This window comes from Antedon mediterranea, chromosome 10, assembly GCF_964355755.1.
Source record: "Antedon mediterranea chromosome 10, ecAntMedi1.1, whole genome shotgun sequence".
Classification (NCBI taxonomy): Eukaryota; Metazoa; Echinodermata; class Crinoidea; order Comatulida; family Antedonidae; genus Antedon; species Antedon mediterranea.
In genome coordinates this window covers 18,610,199-18,628,039 of record NC_092679.1, presented here as the reverse complement: position 1 = coordinate 18,628,039, position 17,841 = coordinate 18,610,199, and the positions used below count along the sequence as shown (strand labels likewise).

At 34.7% G+C, this 17,841-nt stretch overlaps 1 protein-coding gene across 1 annotated transcript; it reads left to right on the top strand.

The window, feature by feature from the left end:
* Window positions 1-4,287: 4,287 nt before the first annotated feature.
* Window positions 4,288-5,871, top strand: LOC140060858 (uncharacterized). The gene is made up of 2 exons (XM_072107218.1): window positions 4,288-4,393; window positions 4,913-5,871. Exon 2 carries the CDS (start codon window positions 5,185-5,187, stop codon window positions 5,869-5,871), a length of 687 nt encoding a protein of 228 aa, XP_071963319.1. The 5' UTR covers window positions 4,288-4,393; window positions 4,913-5,184.
* Window positions 5,872-17,841: the final 11,970 nt, after the last annotated feature.

The following is a 17,841-nucleotide window of genomic DNA, read 5'->3' as shown; positions in this document are numbered from 1 at the left end:
GACATTCTTCTAGTTAGTACTCTTTTCACTAACACGGGTGTCCATCAGGGATGTGTTCTTTCTCCTGTTCTTTTCTCTCTTTACCCAAATGACTTTAAAATTGAAAGTAATAATGTTAGTATAAAAACTGCTAGTAAAATATCTTGAGTGGAACCTCTAAACGTAATTTAATTAAAGTGGAACGAATTCAACGGTGGGCCACTAAATTTATCCTTTACTATCCCGAATCCGATTACAAAGAAAGACTTGACGAGCTTAATCTCCTACCGCTTTCTTATAGAAGAGAAGTGCAAATATGGCCATTACGATATTCAAATTGATAATGTAAAATGTAATTCTTCTATATACCGAAGGTTGTCGAATTACAAGAACTGCATCTGACCAGCATGTTCTTATGTACGAAAAGTGTAAAACTGAATTTCACAAATTATCATATTTTCAAAGGATTATCCCCATTTGGAATCAGTTATCGAATCAGGTCTAACAATTCTCATTTACTTATCAATAAGCCTGTTTGTAAATTTGACGGTGTAAAATTTAAAAACAATGACCCAAATAATACATGCACGTGGATATCACGTTGCCGATGCTACCGATGCAGCCATCAATAGTTCAGTTGGTATGTTGTTTGTATGTATTTTTGTTACTGTTATGTATATGTCAAGGGGGGATGTGGATAGAGAGGTGCTTGTCACCTGTTATGTATATGTCAAGGGGGGATGTGGATAGAGAGGTGCTTGTCACCTGTTATGTATATGTCAAGGGGGGATGTGGATAGAGAGGTGCTTGTCACCTGTTATGTATATGTTAAGGGGGGATGTGGATAGAGGTGCTTGTCACCTGTTATGTATATGTAAAGGGGGGATGTGGATAGAGGTGCTTGTCACCTGTTATGTATATGTCAAGGGGGGATGTGGATAGAGAGGTGCTTGTCACCTGTTATGTATATGTCAAGGGGGATGTGGATAGAGGTGCTTGTCACCTGTTATGTATATGTCAAGGGGGATGTGGATAGAGGTGCTTGTCACCTGTTATGTATATGTCAAGGGGGGATGTGGATAGAGGTGCTTGTCACCTGTTATGTATATGTCAAGGGGGGGATGTGGATAGAGGTGCTTGTCACCTGTTATGTATATGTCAAGGGGGATGTGGATAGAGGTGCTTGTCACCTGTTATGTATATGTCAAGGGGGGATGTGGATAGAGGTGCTTGTCACCTGTTATGTATATGTCAAGGGGGGATGTGGATAGAGAGGTGCTTGTCACCTGTTATGTATATGTCAAGGGGGGATGTGGATAGAGAGGTGCTTGTCAGTTTTTATTTAGTTTTTTGTTTGATTTTGTTCAGTCATAAATCCACTCTTTTAGAGTGGTCACTCTTTGAGAAGTGTGTTTAAGGACCACCCTTAAAAGAGTGAAAGTCACTAGTTAACGATTTTCACTGGTCACAGAGTGAACTACTTTAATCGATTACATAATCTCAGACAATTTTAACCAATCTTAAAGTGTGCAGACTCCCTCTTTTTGAGTGAAAACAGTTTCACTCTAAAGAGTGAGTAATACAGTCGACTCCGCCTAAGTCGAATTCGCGTAAGTCGAAAAATCGCGAAAGTCGAATTTTTAGGAAAGTCCCAATTCTTTCCTATATATTACTGTGTAATTTTTATTTGTAAGTCGAATTTTTCTAAGTCGAAATTCGCCTAAGTCGACGTCTTTTTGCGGTCCGAATACACACATTCTTTAGTGATTTATATCGTATAAGTCGAAGTCACAAATTACGCGGCAACAACGCGCTAAAAAAGCCGATGAAACGTACGTAATTCGATAAACAAACAACAGAGGGGATAATGTGGGACCATATCGGTTCTCTCAAGCAGGTTGTATAGTATAGGCGGCGTCCTACAACTCGCGCTAGTGTATTAGTCCATGGGATTTAGACTTTTAACTCACACAAATTGCAAGAAAAGGTTTTTTTGATGAAATGTGTTCTTTAGACCCTACTGAAGACATTTATCAACGTTAGGACATTTTTCGACAACGGGAAGTAGCCTAATTTGCATAATTAAAAATGGCGGCCATTTTTAATAACGTACTAAGTATCTTGGAAACCGCTAGTCACAGATACTTAATTATGGTGTTAAAATCGTTAGAATATATGTATTTATATTCACTTTAATGAAAAAGTTTGTCCAAAAATGAATGGAAGTGCTTTTTCTAACATTATTGACCTTTGACCTTGATTTATCATATCTCAGCAACCACTAATCGGAGATATACAAATTAGGGCTTAAATTGTTCAGAAACTACACATTTATATCCAGTCTAATGGCATGTTTTTGCAAAAAATGGCGGATTCTAACATTATTGACCTTTGACCTTGGTTTATCATATCTCAGCAACCACTAATCGGAGATATACAAATTAGGGCTTAAATTGTTCAGAAACTACACATTTATATCCAGTCTAATGGCATGTTTTTGCAAAAAATGGCCGATTCTAACATTATTGACCTTTGAACTTTACACTACATAAAATCGCATAACTTTGAAAATATTGTACATATGAAATTATTTTTAGTGTCAAATTGTTCAGAACATACATGTTTCTATAGAGTCCAATAACACATTATGTACAATAATGGCCTATTGTATGGTTATTAACATTTGAACGATATTTGAAAAGGATTTAAACCCGGAATCTTCTTTATATGGACATCCATTAGAACATGTGATTTGGCACTCTAAAATTTAAGAGTTGCAACGTTGACTTATTATGTTTAGTTTAAAGTAGGCCATTGGTACATTAAATTTATAAGCATAAACTATTGCATTCATAAACTGCCTACAAGTTTACACGTTTGTTTATTTTATTTCTTATCGTCTTCGCAGCTGAAGCTGAATTACAAGATAATTATATTAAAAGAATTAAAATTGATGGTTAAAAATGGTAAAAATTAAACCACATAGAAACATGGTACATACACAATACATTCACGTAAAAAAAGTACAAAAACAAATTATAAAAGGTTAAAAACTATACACCACTAGTAGTCATACTGTATAATAATGGTTTATATTGAAATAATAAATAAATTCCATAAGAAACTGAGGTTTTTACTGTATACGGCAAAAATATTGCAAGTGGTGGTCAGCCTAATTATGAGTCTCGATAGCCAATTTAAACTAAACTAAATATGTTGCATTAATATCGATCTTTTAAAATTCCAGTTGTCAACAATTCGTCTAGTAGTAGAAAAGGCCTTCTTAATAAGACTATGTTTCAACCTAAAAGAATGCCCTCAAGAGTGATGCTATCCTTAACACAAAATATAAACCAGGGAGTTGTTATTAGACAACTCCCTGTATAAACTAAATAATCTTTAGAAATTTGTTTGTTGAATATGCCATTTAATGCCAATTTAATTTGATCGAAAAATAAATTACTAATTTGAAAAAAACTTTAATAAACCTGCAAAATGACATGGCCTATTTAAAGTATGTACAATATATCATAAAAAAACGACATCTTTGTTGGCTCTGTTAATAGTGTGAACACCAACTTTCTCCTGAGTAAGATGTAAGACCTAATTTAAAATTAATTAATAATCCAAACCTATAATGTATGTATACATAGTCTAATATTTTTTTTAAAGTGAATATTTTCAGTAACTAAATTAAATCAACTGGTTACATGCACTTTAAATTACCACCATAACATGCCATTAGACTAAATATAAATGTGTAGTTTCTGAACATTTTGAGCCATATTTTGTGTCTCTCCTATTAGTGGTTGCTAAGATATGATAACTCAAGGTCAAAGGTCAATAATGTTAGAATCCGCCATTTTTTGCAAAAACATGCCATTAGACTGGATATAAATGTGTAGTTTCTGAACAATTTAAGCCCTAATTTGTATATCTCCGATTAGTGGTTGCTGAGATATGATAAATCAAGGTCAAAGGTCAATAATGTTAGAAAAAGCACTTCCATTCATTTTTGGACAAACTTTTTCATTAAAGTGAATATAAATACATATATTCTAACGATTTTAACACCATAATTAAGTATCTGTGACAAGCGGTTTCCAAGATACATAGTACGTTATTAAAAATGGCCGCCATTTTTAATTATGCAAATTAGGCTACTTCCCGTTGTCGAAAAATGTCCTAACGTTGATAAATGTCTTCAGTAGGGTCTAAAGAACACATTTCATCAAAAAAACCTTTTCTTGCAATTTGTGTGAGAAAAGGGTCATTTTTTAGCTAAATCCCATGGACTATATAGTGTATGAGTTGTTTCAGAGTTGAGAACTTGAGCGGCGTTTTGTGGGTACCTATTTTGTGCTAGACAGATGGCAATAAACAATGGATACCGATTTCGAATAAAAACCGAAATGTATTTATTATACGTTTTTGTATTGTTTCGGGCTTAAACCATAAAAGAAAATACAGTTTATCATTGCCTAAAAAGAGGCTTAGCATTTATTAGGCCTAGCTAGCTAGCTAAGCAAACTCAATTCAATAAGGCTCATCGTGTGGGCCGCGATCGCGAGACAGGGCAGGATCCACTAGGCCTAGCTAGCCATAGCGCGGCTAGTGAGTGAACCTAGGCCTAGGCCTAGCTTTTTTTTTGGCAAATCTGTAAGTCGAAGTTCGCGTAACTCGAATTTTTATACCGGTCCCATTAGATTCGACTTAGGCGGAGTCGACTGTATTTTCACTCGTTTACAATAAGAGAGGACTTCTATAGTTATGTTTAGGTAGGCCTACTTTCGATGTGGATAGCCTCTCGAATATAATGTGAATTTTGCCAAGTGTTCGTTTTTTTGTTTCATTATTATTATTATTTAATTGTAAATATTTATTTCCAGAAATAGATAATGTATTATACAGTATTTTTTATTTTGTTTAACAGATCATGTATTGCAGTATGTTGATCCTGGTTTTTGGAATATTTGCCGTAAATGGTAAACGTCAAATAAAATGTGGAAACAACCAAAAACTTGTGAGATTAGCTGGTCGCGATAAGTGTATGTTGATCTTGAGTACAAAACGCATTTGCTATCTCAGTAATAATTTTAAGTTTCTTGAAAGGAATGGGTATAATATTTACAATGAATATCAACTGGTTGCTCCTTACCAATTTAATGAGAATCAACAAAACAATGTCAGGACCTCAGATGAAGTATGGAATCCTCACCTAATGGACTGGGAAATGAGTTCAGTACTCAATTCCAGATTGATGGTAATATGACATCAGATGAAGATGGTCGTAATACAATGGTGGTAACGGGATCATCAACTAATGGTCTGGAAAATGAGTCTAGTACTCAATCCGAGATGGATGGTAATATGACATCAGATGAAGGTAGTCATAATACAATGATGGTAACGGGATCATCAACTAGTGGTCTGGAAAATGAGTCTAGTACTCAATCCGAGATGAATGATGATGTCGTGACATCAGATGAAGGTGGCAGTACAATGGAAACGGAATCCGCAATTAATGGTCTTGAAAATGAGTCTATCAGTCAATCTTTAACTACTAACAGTGTCTTGGTTGGAGAAAACCAGTATTTACTTGCTTATTACGCATTTGAGGGTGACGTAAATGATACATCTAGCAATGAACGCCATGGAAGATCTAATGGTACAGACTTAACATACACAACTGGTATAAGTGGTTTAGCCGCCAACTTCACTGGTTCTCAGAGCATTGTTGTTGATGAGTTCAGTAACTTTGATTTTGGATCAGAATTTACGGTTAGTTTGTGGTATAAAAGTTTGGAAGGAGGTAATGACCAACAGTTTATTTTGAATAATGGTTTCCGGGAAGATGGTGAATTTGAGATTAAACTTGGTTTTACTCTTTAAGACTATCACTTTTTACAAAACCAACTACTAGTACGTTTGTGTATACGCCAGTGGTTCAATTTGGAGTTTGGCGACATGTGGTTTAAACCTACAACGGCAGTTACACAGCTTTGTATATTAATGCAGAAATACAGTCTGGTCAGTCTGACTGTTGCTCTGGTCCTATACCGATCAATCCTAACCCAGTCATTATTGGAACAGTAAACATTACCAATCGTTATTTTTATGGATTGATTGACAAATTAAAATTCTACAATACCTCTCTTTCGCCGCGAAACGTGGAGGCCGACAACAACAAAATTAACTGATCAAACAAGCATCGTTTCATGACGACCAGACATTTTGTTTAAGTATTTAGCTTAGAATTGTAGATGCTATAATTGTAGTATAGGTTTCTGCCGCGATTGATCTACGCTAATGTTTTTATGACAATAAAGTAGCATTTTATGACCTGTCTGTAGTAGGCTAGCCCTACATCTGAGACAATAACTATTCGCCGTGGTTAGGATTCCGGCACCGGAACTCAACTGCCCAGCGTTAGGGAATCCGACACGCTATTGCGCATGCCCAGAGCGAGGTAATCGGCGACTCTATACCTATCAACAACAGCGATAGATCATTTCATAGCTGCGCCACACGGCGAACTAGCCTAGATGCCTACTAATACGGTATCCACTAATCTAGGCTAGGGCTACCAGTTAGACGTGACCAGTGGGCCTATTTATTTTTTAATTAAATAGTGGTTGCTTCATTCATATATAAACTTCATATCATTATGAATTATATAATTACATGACTAGTTTTATGATTTTTCATAACGCATTATACTGTACATAACAACATGCAATCACAAGTTGATTTGTTGACGGCAGCCACCGCGTGGATGTGAAAACTGTTCGGAAAGTCAGGGTCGCAACGCTAAAAACAGCATTAAGATTCTTAGATAGATACTGATACTTATTAATATCATTATAATTATTTTAACGCGTGGCGTAGTCGTATTTTAATTATTAATTCATGTATGGCATAGGCCAAGTTTCATCCATCGCTCTCGCTCGCGCAACGACTATCTAGGCTACAGTAAATCCCTATAACACTCCGACTCTCGGTGGTGTGGTGTACGGTGTGTGGCACTCGATGTGCAAGCTATAAATTCACTTCCCAGAGCTATGAGCATGCGCAATAGCGTGTCGGATTCCCTAACGGTGGGCAGTTGAGTTCCGGTGCCGGAATCCTAACCACGGCGATAACTATTTGTTGTCTCAGCCTACATGTAAAATTACAAAATCAGCAAGGATACTAGGCCTAGGCCTTCTAGGCTTACTAGTAAACCATATGATTTGCCGACATTGATACTGCCTAGGTAGGCCTAGGCTAATATTAAGTGTAGTAGATACAACGTGTAATCATGATCTATATAGGCCTACTCACCGTTGTCTTTCTTGTGTGAATAATAATAGGTACTTCGTTTGTTCGTGATTAAGTTTGCCCTGCGTGTACTTTTCAAAACGACCGCTAGGTAACGTATCGCAACTATACATAGCCAGCCAATCCCGGATGAGGGATCGCTGTTTTCATTCAATTAGGCCCGGTGATTGGATGTGATGTGGATGACATAACCACTAGCCAATCACCAGGCACTAAAATTTAAATATAATTACATCGATAATTAAGGAGATTTATGAAGAAACCACTGCTTAGCCATATATTAAAAACACGATTGTTCTATGTGTGGACACCGGACACGCTAACAACATACATGGTCAAATGCACAATTTAATATTCTATAGATTAACGCAATTTTTAATGACAGAAGATGGCAGGCAAATAATGATAATTCAAATATAAAAATTGCATATTTTATTAATATTACCAACTACTTAAAATTACCAGTCGTAAGAAAGTGAACTTTTCGTAGTCCGATTGTTATGAAACTAAAACAGAATTGTTCAGCAATACATTTTTGTTGTCAATTAATCATCAACACAGACATGTCAATAGAACATTCAGACTGCGCATCCGATTTCTACATGGTTACGTGTTGGTCTAAAAAAATGTAGCAGTTGATTCGCAGCGTTCTACAGATGGCCGCAGTTAGAGACACGGAGTTCAATGTTTGATTGGCAGCAGTGCTTTAGTATAGGCAAGCGCGTTGTAAAATCGTTTGATGTCACCGTCGATGCATATCCTTCTAATTTTTTAATCCATGGTTCAACGCAGCGCAAAGACGTAAGCGCAATGCAAGTGAGTAGTCGTTTGATTGTCCTAGTGGGAACCGATCTTTAGAAATGTTGACTAGTATGGATTTGCGCGTGCGTAATGCTATAACAAAATTAATAGTTATGAATATTATTTCGTATTACATGTATTTATATTAAATTTCTTAAGTAAAATACATTCAAAATTATGAGATTTTTTTTTCTATTTATGTATATTGTACATATTTTTGTCTAGTCCTGCCATGGTAAAGTAAGTTTTAAATTAAATAGTATCGTGAGGCAACATAAAGTCGTATTGATGTTCACCGTGGAGTTTGTGACGACCAATGCATGTATGCGGGAAAGTTGAGACGAAGGCTTACTTACTCGCTCCCCAACTCGACACAGTTTAGGTGGTTTCTATGTCCAGGCGACGACACATCAATTGACATGACTTAAAGATATATTGTCCCTTTGACTAATTCCAAAAAAATAAAAAATAAAAGATTTCGAAAAAAGGTGGGTAATTTTGAAGTATCATAATAGTTATTGAATATCACCAAACATTTTTTGAAAAAAAAAAATTTAACTGAAATACAGACGTTTTTTTGTTAAAAAAATAACTTTGACTTCCAGTCAAAGTTTTCAATCAAAACATATCCCATAATGAAACGCGCTTGTTTGGCTACTCTGTATGCATAATCATAAAACTTCCTCGCGATCTGTGTAAAAATACCTTCTTAACCGTGACGAGTTGTAAACAATCCTAATTTAGCATATGCATAATGCGTACTCATGGTTTGAAATCTTTGTTTACTTTCGCTCGTGACGATTTTTCAGATGAAATGTAATCAAACTAATTTACCTTTTAATTACGTAAACTTGTTGTTTTTGGCTCAAATTTTCGACTTAAAGTGAATAACTTTAATATTACTTTGATATGGCCACTTTAAATTTAGAATATTTTGACCTTCATTTTTTTGTGTTTCAAGGGACAATACATCTTTAAACTTAAACAAATCGAAAGCTTCCTATTAAATCACTCGGTAAAGAAAAGAAAGATTTTCATCTGACCAATTACAAGCCATTTATGTAGACGCATGCGTTGTTACGTTTGATGTTATCAAAACGAATATTGAGGACGGAATAAGCACTTACTAAAACAAATGAATAGGCTAAAAGTATTCAATATGTAAGTTTGAGGGCATAAATTAAAAAATACTGAACCTTTCAAATTAACATTTTTTTTGATCAACAAACCAAGTACCTGAACTGACTTAATTTTCATTACAGTGTTATCGACTTATGGTAAGTAATATTATTTTGTCAAACTTGTTTAACAGAAACCAAGGATTTAACTAAACAACGGTACCGTAGCCTACCGCCCAGGTATGATGCCTGCACACGGTGTTTTGTTAGGGAGCTTTCGATTTGCGAAGACCCATAAACTTATGTAAATGATGCATTATACGTCATTTGTATAAGTCGTTCAACTATAAAATTGGCGACTTCAATATGAAGAAATCACTGTACGATAATTGTTATCTCTCTGTAGGCCTAATGTGTATTTTTTAAACTTGATTAAAACTGTCATTTTCTGTTAGTTTTGTCAAAATAATACATTATAATAGTTCTTGTCCCTACTTCTTGCCTAGATGTGGTCTCGTTGGTTAATCGTGTTTATGTTGCTGAGACTGGTTAGTCTTGAAAAATGTGGAAGAAACCAAACGATGGTCAAGTTGGTAGGTAAAAATAGATGTATGGAGAAAATAAGTCCAACGAAATGCTTCAAATATAACGACACTCGACAATCGACACCAGTCGAAGATCCAAACTTGTATTTACTTGCACATTACGCATTTGAAGGCAACGTTAATGACGTCTCCGGCAACGAACGTCACGGCGAAGTTAACGGTTCAAATCTAACGTATCCACCAGGCGTTGTTGGAACTGCTGCTCTATTCAACGGTATGCAGTTTGTTTTTGTAGATGGGTTTCGCGACTACGATTTTGGAGTAAATTTTACTGTTAGTTTTTGGTTCAAGCGTCATGCTGTTAGTAACTACATGCATTTGATATATAGTGACAACAAAGAGAACCTGCAATATTCAATAAGGTGTAATAAAATGCCAAATAATACTATGCAGGTTAAAGTAAAGATTTTTGACAATCCCGGATCAGTAAATGTTCATTCTGCTATTACCGATTTAGATTGGCACCACGTTACACTTACATACAATGGAACGTTGTGGAACTTGTATTTGGACGAATACGACGTAATAAGTTACGAATCACCATATCGTCCGATCATGCGTAACAACCACATTAAATTCGGCGGACGAGAAAATGTTCCTCAATTTAATTTTCATGGATTTATTGACGAAATAAAATTTTACAGTAAGGCTTTGTCTGCGGAAGAAATATATGCCTTTAAGTGATACCAGTCACGTGACAAGATGGTTCTTTTTAGTAAATTTATTTTAAATTTTAGGTCGTCATTTCGTGTGTAGATTTATTTTGAGTTAATTTTAGGTCATCATTACGTGTGAATCCTTTCCAATAATAATTACCTGAAAACGTATTATAAAATGCGTGTTGATTTATCGATTATACCAGTAGGTTGTATAATAGCACCTACTCCATCATAATATGCAATTAATGTATGTTCGTTTGCAAAGACGATGTATAATGAATGAGTCTCTAACAATTAGTATAAAATAATACAGTTGTACAATCGGAGCCATGTCAAACAATAGTTAGCGTATCAAATATCAACGGTTACATAAAGTTGTTTTGTTATCAAACCTACTACTCTAATTTTAACTTAATTGCTTTAAATATTAAACCTACTACTAATTGTAACTGAGAAGTTACAATTAGTAGTAGTAGGTTTAAGTATCATATCTTAAGCAATAAAAATTGCTTAAAATATGATACTTAGGAAAAGAGGTAGGTTTACACCCTTAAAATGGTTTATGATAAATATGTATAAAACTACAGTATGCAACATGAAATCTATCTAGCAAAACCTACCTATACTCTCTCGACGTTTAATAATTTGATGTAGCTTGGGATATTTCATTTCGAAAAGCAGATAATGTAATAAATACCAGTTACATACTATATGCCTTAGAATATGGTATTGCATCAACTAGTGGGCCCTGGCCAGTATATTGTATATACCTACAGTTACATACTATATGCCTTAGAATATGGTATTGCATCAACTAGTGGGCCCTGGCCAGTATATTGTATATACCTACAGTTACATACTATATGCCTTAGAATATGGTATTGCATCAACTAGTAGGCCCTGGCCAGTATATTGTATGCACCTACTACTAAATAATAATGATGGGCTAATTGGCCTAATCTAAGGGCAAGCAGATCTTTTACCCTATTTGTCAATACCTACGGAATTGATCGAAATTGAAAATGAAATCGAAAGGTGTTCCTAAACAATATCAAATTAATGTCATAGATTCCGTTTATTTACCGATGAAAACTGTATACATACATTTTCTGTTGTCTTTTATGAGTTCTTCACACTTTATGCCATTGAAAAAAAACGTATCATATTTTAATAAATAGGTATTTATACAGTATTTAAAAGTAAATTACTTTGTCATAGAATCATTTCCACATAGTAGAAGATATAAAAACAGAGTCTAAAAAATATACAAACAAACAAACTAGCATGATCATTAAAAGTATAGAAATGGTGCAGTTTGGATATTGAACATAAAACATAAGATGTTGAGTAATTGAGTTTACTTTACTTGCATATTTTAAGCAAAGATAAGAAATTTTACTTGGAAAAAGCTAGACTTGCTCCAAGTCTGTATTTATTGTCTTTTTTTTATGTCGTTCCACACATCGTCGTTTTGATTTTTGTCTGAAAATTCAAACTCAAGTAATACACGTATGAAACGCCATATGTGCAAAAATATTTATATTTTTACTAATATTAAGACAAAACTCCGTCTGGAGCCCAGATTAGGAAAAAGCATTTCGGTGTAGTATGTAAGATACGTCACGTGTACAAAGTATATTAATTTTTAGATTTATTTTATTTTTTATTTTTTTCTTAATTGTCTTGGTGTTCACACACGCTCTAAAACACAGTTAATAGAGAAAAGATGGGAGGTTGTAGTAGAGATACAGACTTTCCGCTCCTCGGTAACCTGTTTGGTTCCCTCTACAGAGCAACGCATGGATGGATAGGAAGACGTGTATCTACCAAAAATGCAGTGTTTTGATACGACTACGACAAAAGAAAAACAAATCAGGAAAAAATAATCAATATATATATATATATATATATATTACAGTCTGAGGGCGTAAATTCAAATAGATACTGAAAAATTCATATTAAAATAGCATTCTTTGAGTAAATATCAACAAATCAAATATTCGAAAAGACGAACTTTTCATTTCATGAAAGTGTCACCGACCGTAGTGGTTGTGGTAAGTATTTTTTTAAAAATTAAGAATCTTTAACAGAAAAGAAGGATTTCATTAAATAACTAAACAAAATGGTGCTGAATAAATTTTCAGGATAGGTCCTTTCAATTCTCCATTATGGTGATATAGTACAGGTAACCGGGTACTACCTAAATATAACTGTACGAAACGAAATATATTTCTTTTTTAACATATTCAAACGTTTATTCTGTCGATTTAGATTCGTTTGTCTGAATATAATAAGTTCTCTGCTTTGCAGTTTTTGACCTTCCTAGATGTTGTTTCGTTGGTTAATCGTGCTTATGTTGCTGAGACTGGTTAGTCTTGAAAAATGTGGAAGAAACCAAACGATGGTCAAGTTGGTAGGTAAAAATAGATGTATGGAGAAAATAAGTCCAACGAAATGCTTCAAATATAACGACACTCGACAATCGACACCAGTCGAAGATCCAAACTTGTATTTACTTGCACATTACGCATTTGAAGGCAACGTTAATGACGTCTCCGGCAACGAACGTCACGGCGAAGTTAACGGTTCAAATCTAACGTATCCACCAGGCGTCGTTGGAACTGCTGCTCTATTCAACGGTATGCAGTATGTTATTGTAGATGGGTTTCGCGACTACGATTTTGGAGTAAATTTTACTGTTAGTTTTTGGTTTAAATGTCAAGCAGATGGTAATGTTAAACAATTGTTGATAGTTCATGGTTACAAGCAGAACTTTCATTATTCACTTAGATGCATTAGGAAGTCAAGTGATACAATTCTGGTTGAAGTAAAACTGTTTAAAACACCATCAGGATCACAGATTGATTCTGCTATTACCGGTTTGGATGATTGGCACCACGTTACACTTACACACAATGAAACGTTCTCAAACTTATATTTGGACAAGTACGACGTAATAAGTTACGAATTACCAACACCTTATGCGGCCATACGTAGCCAAATTACATTCGGAGGAAGAGAAGATTTTCCTCAATTTAATTTATATGGATTTATTGACGAAATCAAATTTTATGGAAAGGCTTTGTCTGCGAGTGAAATATATCGTCAGTGGGTGACGTAACAAAACAATTCATTTTCATTAATTTGTTTTTTTTTATGTCAATTAGTTTTTTATGAGGACAGTTTTTTTTAATTTTTTGAATTGAAAACATTTCTAAAATAGGTTTTGATTTATTGTGCCAGTACGTGTACTTATATTAATGTATTAACGTATACTGAATGCTAATAATTTTTCAATTTAATAGTTAAATGGTAAATTGTCATTTTATTGAGTCTCTGGTAATATTAGTGTAAAATAATACAGTAATCTGAGGAATTTAAAACTCTTTAGTTAGCGTATCAAATATCACCGGTTACATAAAGTTGTTTTATTAGCAAACCTACTACTAATTGTAACTTGATTGCTTTAAATATAATACTTAAGAAATGAGGTTGGTTTACTATTCAAAATGTGAGATACCGTGCATCTGAACAAGGCCATATAGATGGCTGCAGTCGCGTGCTCATTAGTGTTTACCGACCGACCGACTGACCAACCTACCAACTGACCGAAATTACTGAACATGTTTAAAAATGTTGAAATGTTTAAAAACATTTATATTTTTTTAATTTACACGCGCGTAGCCTGTCACTTTTGACGTGCTCGTATAACGTAATTTCGAGTTGAAAAGTAAGTCAAGAAAACAGAAATCGGGCAAAACGCTTAAAATTGCCTGAAACGTACTCTTATTTCATCGAAAATAAATTTTAAGCGCGCGTACGCATGCGTTACATGCGCTACGCACGTAATTGTATTGCCATATTATGATTTATGCCCTGAAATTTATGAGTACCAAATTTTATTTAATTGTGATTCATGGTTGTGAAGATATGATTACAAACGTGATTTCGTTAAATCGTGCGTAGACAGCGTAATTTTTTATTGCGCACCGTGAAAACATAACCACATCGATTCCTGGCGATAAGGAATATACTGTGAAAAATTGACTTAGCTTGATTAAACTGATATCAAGATAAGGTCAGAAAGCGATAAAACGCATGGTGATACCGGACCGACAGACAGACCGACCGACCAACCGACATAGTGAACTATAGAGTCGCGTCCACGCGACTAAAAACGTCGAAACGTCTTCATTGGAAATCGATTTTTAAGGTACAATCGCGTGACGTTGCTTAAGCGTGGTTCTGTATTGCGTAATAAAAAATGGGAACCGACGACGACGCAACAGTGCTGCAAAGATCGTTTAAGGACCACTCTTAAAAGAGTGAAAGTCACTAATTAAAGATTTTCACTCGTCACAGAGTGAACTACAATCGATTACATAATCTCAGGAATTTTTAACCACACTTAAAGAGTGCAGACTCGCTCTTTTTGAGCGAAAACAGTTTTACTCTAAAGAGTGAGTAACATTTTCACTCGTTTACAAAATAGTTATATTTAGGTAGGCATACTTTCGATGTGGATAGCCTCTCGACTATTATGTGAATGTTGGCAAGTGTTCGTTTTTTGTTTCCTCATTATTATTATTATTATTTCATTGTAGGCCTAAATATTTATTTCCAGAAATAGATAATGTATTATGCAGTATTTTTTATTTTGTTTAACAGATTATGTATTGCAGTATGTTGATCCTGGTTCTTGGAACATTTTCCGTAAATGGTAAACGTCAAACAAAATGTGGAAACAACCAAACACTGGTGAAATTAGCTGGTCGCGATAATTGTATGTTGATCGTTAGTACAAAACGCATTTGCTATTCCAGTGATAATTTTAAGTTTCTTGTAAAGAATTTGTATAATATTTCCAATGAACATCAACTGGTTGCTCCGTATTTGGCTCACCAATTTAATGAGAATCAACAAACTAATGTCATGACGTCAGATGAAGAATTTCAAAGTATGGAATCCATACCTAATGGACTGGAAAATGAGTCTAGTACTAAATCCGAGATAAATGTCGTAACATCAGATGTCTTGAAGAAGGTTTTGATGACACGACCACGACAAAAGAAAAACAAATCAGGAAAAAGTAATCAATATAATTATATTAAAGGAGTCTGAGGGCGTAAATTCAAATAAATACTGAACAATTCATATTAAAATAACACTTTTTGATTAAATATCAACAAAACAAGTATTCGGGGAAAAAAGAAGGAATATTCATTTCATTGAAGTTTCATCGAACGGAGTGCTAGTGTAAGTATTCTTTAAGAAATCTTGAACAGAAAAGAAAGGATTTTATTAAATAACTAAACAAATGGTGCTGTTTAGGTGTGAATTTTAGGATAGGTCTTTTCTCCATTATGGAGATATAGTACAGGTAACCTAAATATAACTGTACGAAACGAAATATATTTCTTTTTTAAACATATTCAAACATTTATTCTGTCGATTTAGATTTGTTTGTCTGAATTTAATAAGTTCTGCTTTTCAGTTGTTCTTGCTCGATGTTGTCTCGTTGGTTAATCATGTTTATGTTACTGAGACTGGTAAGTCTTGACAAATGTGGAAGAAACCAAACGATGGTCAAGTTGGTAGGTAAAAATAGATGTATGGAGAAAATAAGTCCAACGAAATGCTTCAAATATAACGCCACTCGACAATCAACACCAGTCGAAGATCCAAACTTATATTTACTTGCACACTACGCATTTGAAGGTAACGTTAATGACGTCTCCGGCAACGAACGTCACGGCGAAGTTAACGGTTCAAATCTAACGTATCCACCAGGCGTCGTTGGAACTGCTGCTCTATTCAACGGTATGCAGTATGTTATTGTAGATGGGTTTCGCGACTACGATTTTGGAGTAAATTTTACTGTTAGTTTTTGGTTTAAATGTCAAGCAGATGGTAATGTTAAACAATTGTTGATAGTTCATGGTAAAAAGCAGGACCACCATTATTCACTTAGATGCATTAGGATGTCAAGTGATGATACAATTCGGGTTAAAGTAAAACTGTTTAAAACACCATCAGGATCACAGATTGATTCTGCTATTACCGGTTTGGATGATTGGCACCACGTTACACTTACACACAATGGAACGTTCTCAAACTTATATTTGGACAAGTACGACGTAATAAGTTACGAATTACCAACACCTTATGCGGCCATACGTAGCCAAATTACATTCGGAGGAAAAGAAGATTTTCCTCAATTTAATTTATATGGATTTATTGACGAAATCAAATTTTATGGAAAGGCTTTGTCTGCGAGTGAAATATATCGTCAGTGGGTGACGTAACAAAACAATTCATTTTCATTAATTTGGTTTTTTTTTATGTCAATTAGTTTTTTATGAGGACAGTTTTTTTTTTATTTTTTAAATTGAAAACATTTCTAAAAATAGGTTTTGATTTATTGTGCCAGTACGTGTACTTATATTAATGTATTAACGTATACTGAATGCTAATAATTTTCAATTAAATAGTTAAATGGTAAATTGTCATTTTATTGAGTCTCTGGTAATATTAGTGTAAAATAATACAGTTGTGTAATCTGAGGAATTTAAAACTCTTTAGTTAGCGTATCAAATATCACCGGTTACATAAAGTTGTTTTGTATCAAACCTACTACTACTAATTTTAACTTAATTAATTGCTTTAAATACAATAGGCCTACTTAAGAAATGAGGTTGGTTTACATCTTTTAAAAAATTATTTCATGACTTCTTTGTAATGATGTATCAAACTATTAAAATGTGATACCGTGCATCTGAATATACGTCGAAACGTCTTCATTTAAAATCGATTTTTAAAGCTTGGTTCTCACTAGCGACGCAACGTAACGCAACCAACGAAATGTAAGAAAATATGCCTACCAATAATTGTGTTTGCCCCCGCCTGCGTGAAATCAAACCTGCGATTTTTGCAGCACTGTTGTTGCGTCGTCGGTTCCCACTTGTGATTACGCAATACATCACTTTGCGTCGATACGTCAATGTGTTGCGTTCTAGTGGGAACCACGCTTTAGATACAATCGAGTGACGTTGTTTAAACGTGGTTCCCACTAGAACGCAACGCAGCGACGTATATCGACGCAGAATAATTCTGTATTGCGTAAACACAAGTGAGAACCGACGACGCAACTGTGCTGCGGGTTTGATTTCACGCAGGCGGGGGAAAATAAATTATTGGAAGGGCATTTTTTTACGTTGCGTAGGTCGCGTTACGCTGCGTCGCTAGTGAGATAGTTATTACCCTCCTTGGTGCCATGTGCCAATTATTGTAAGTAGGTTAAAAAACTGGACAAGCCCGTAACGTAATAAAGCATTCTTTTTAATATAAAAATTGTAAATA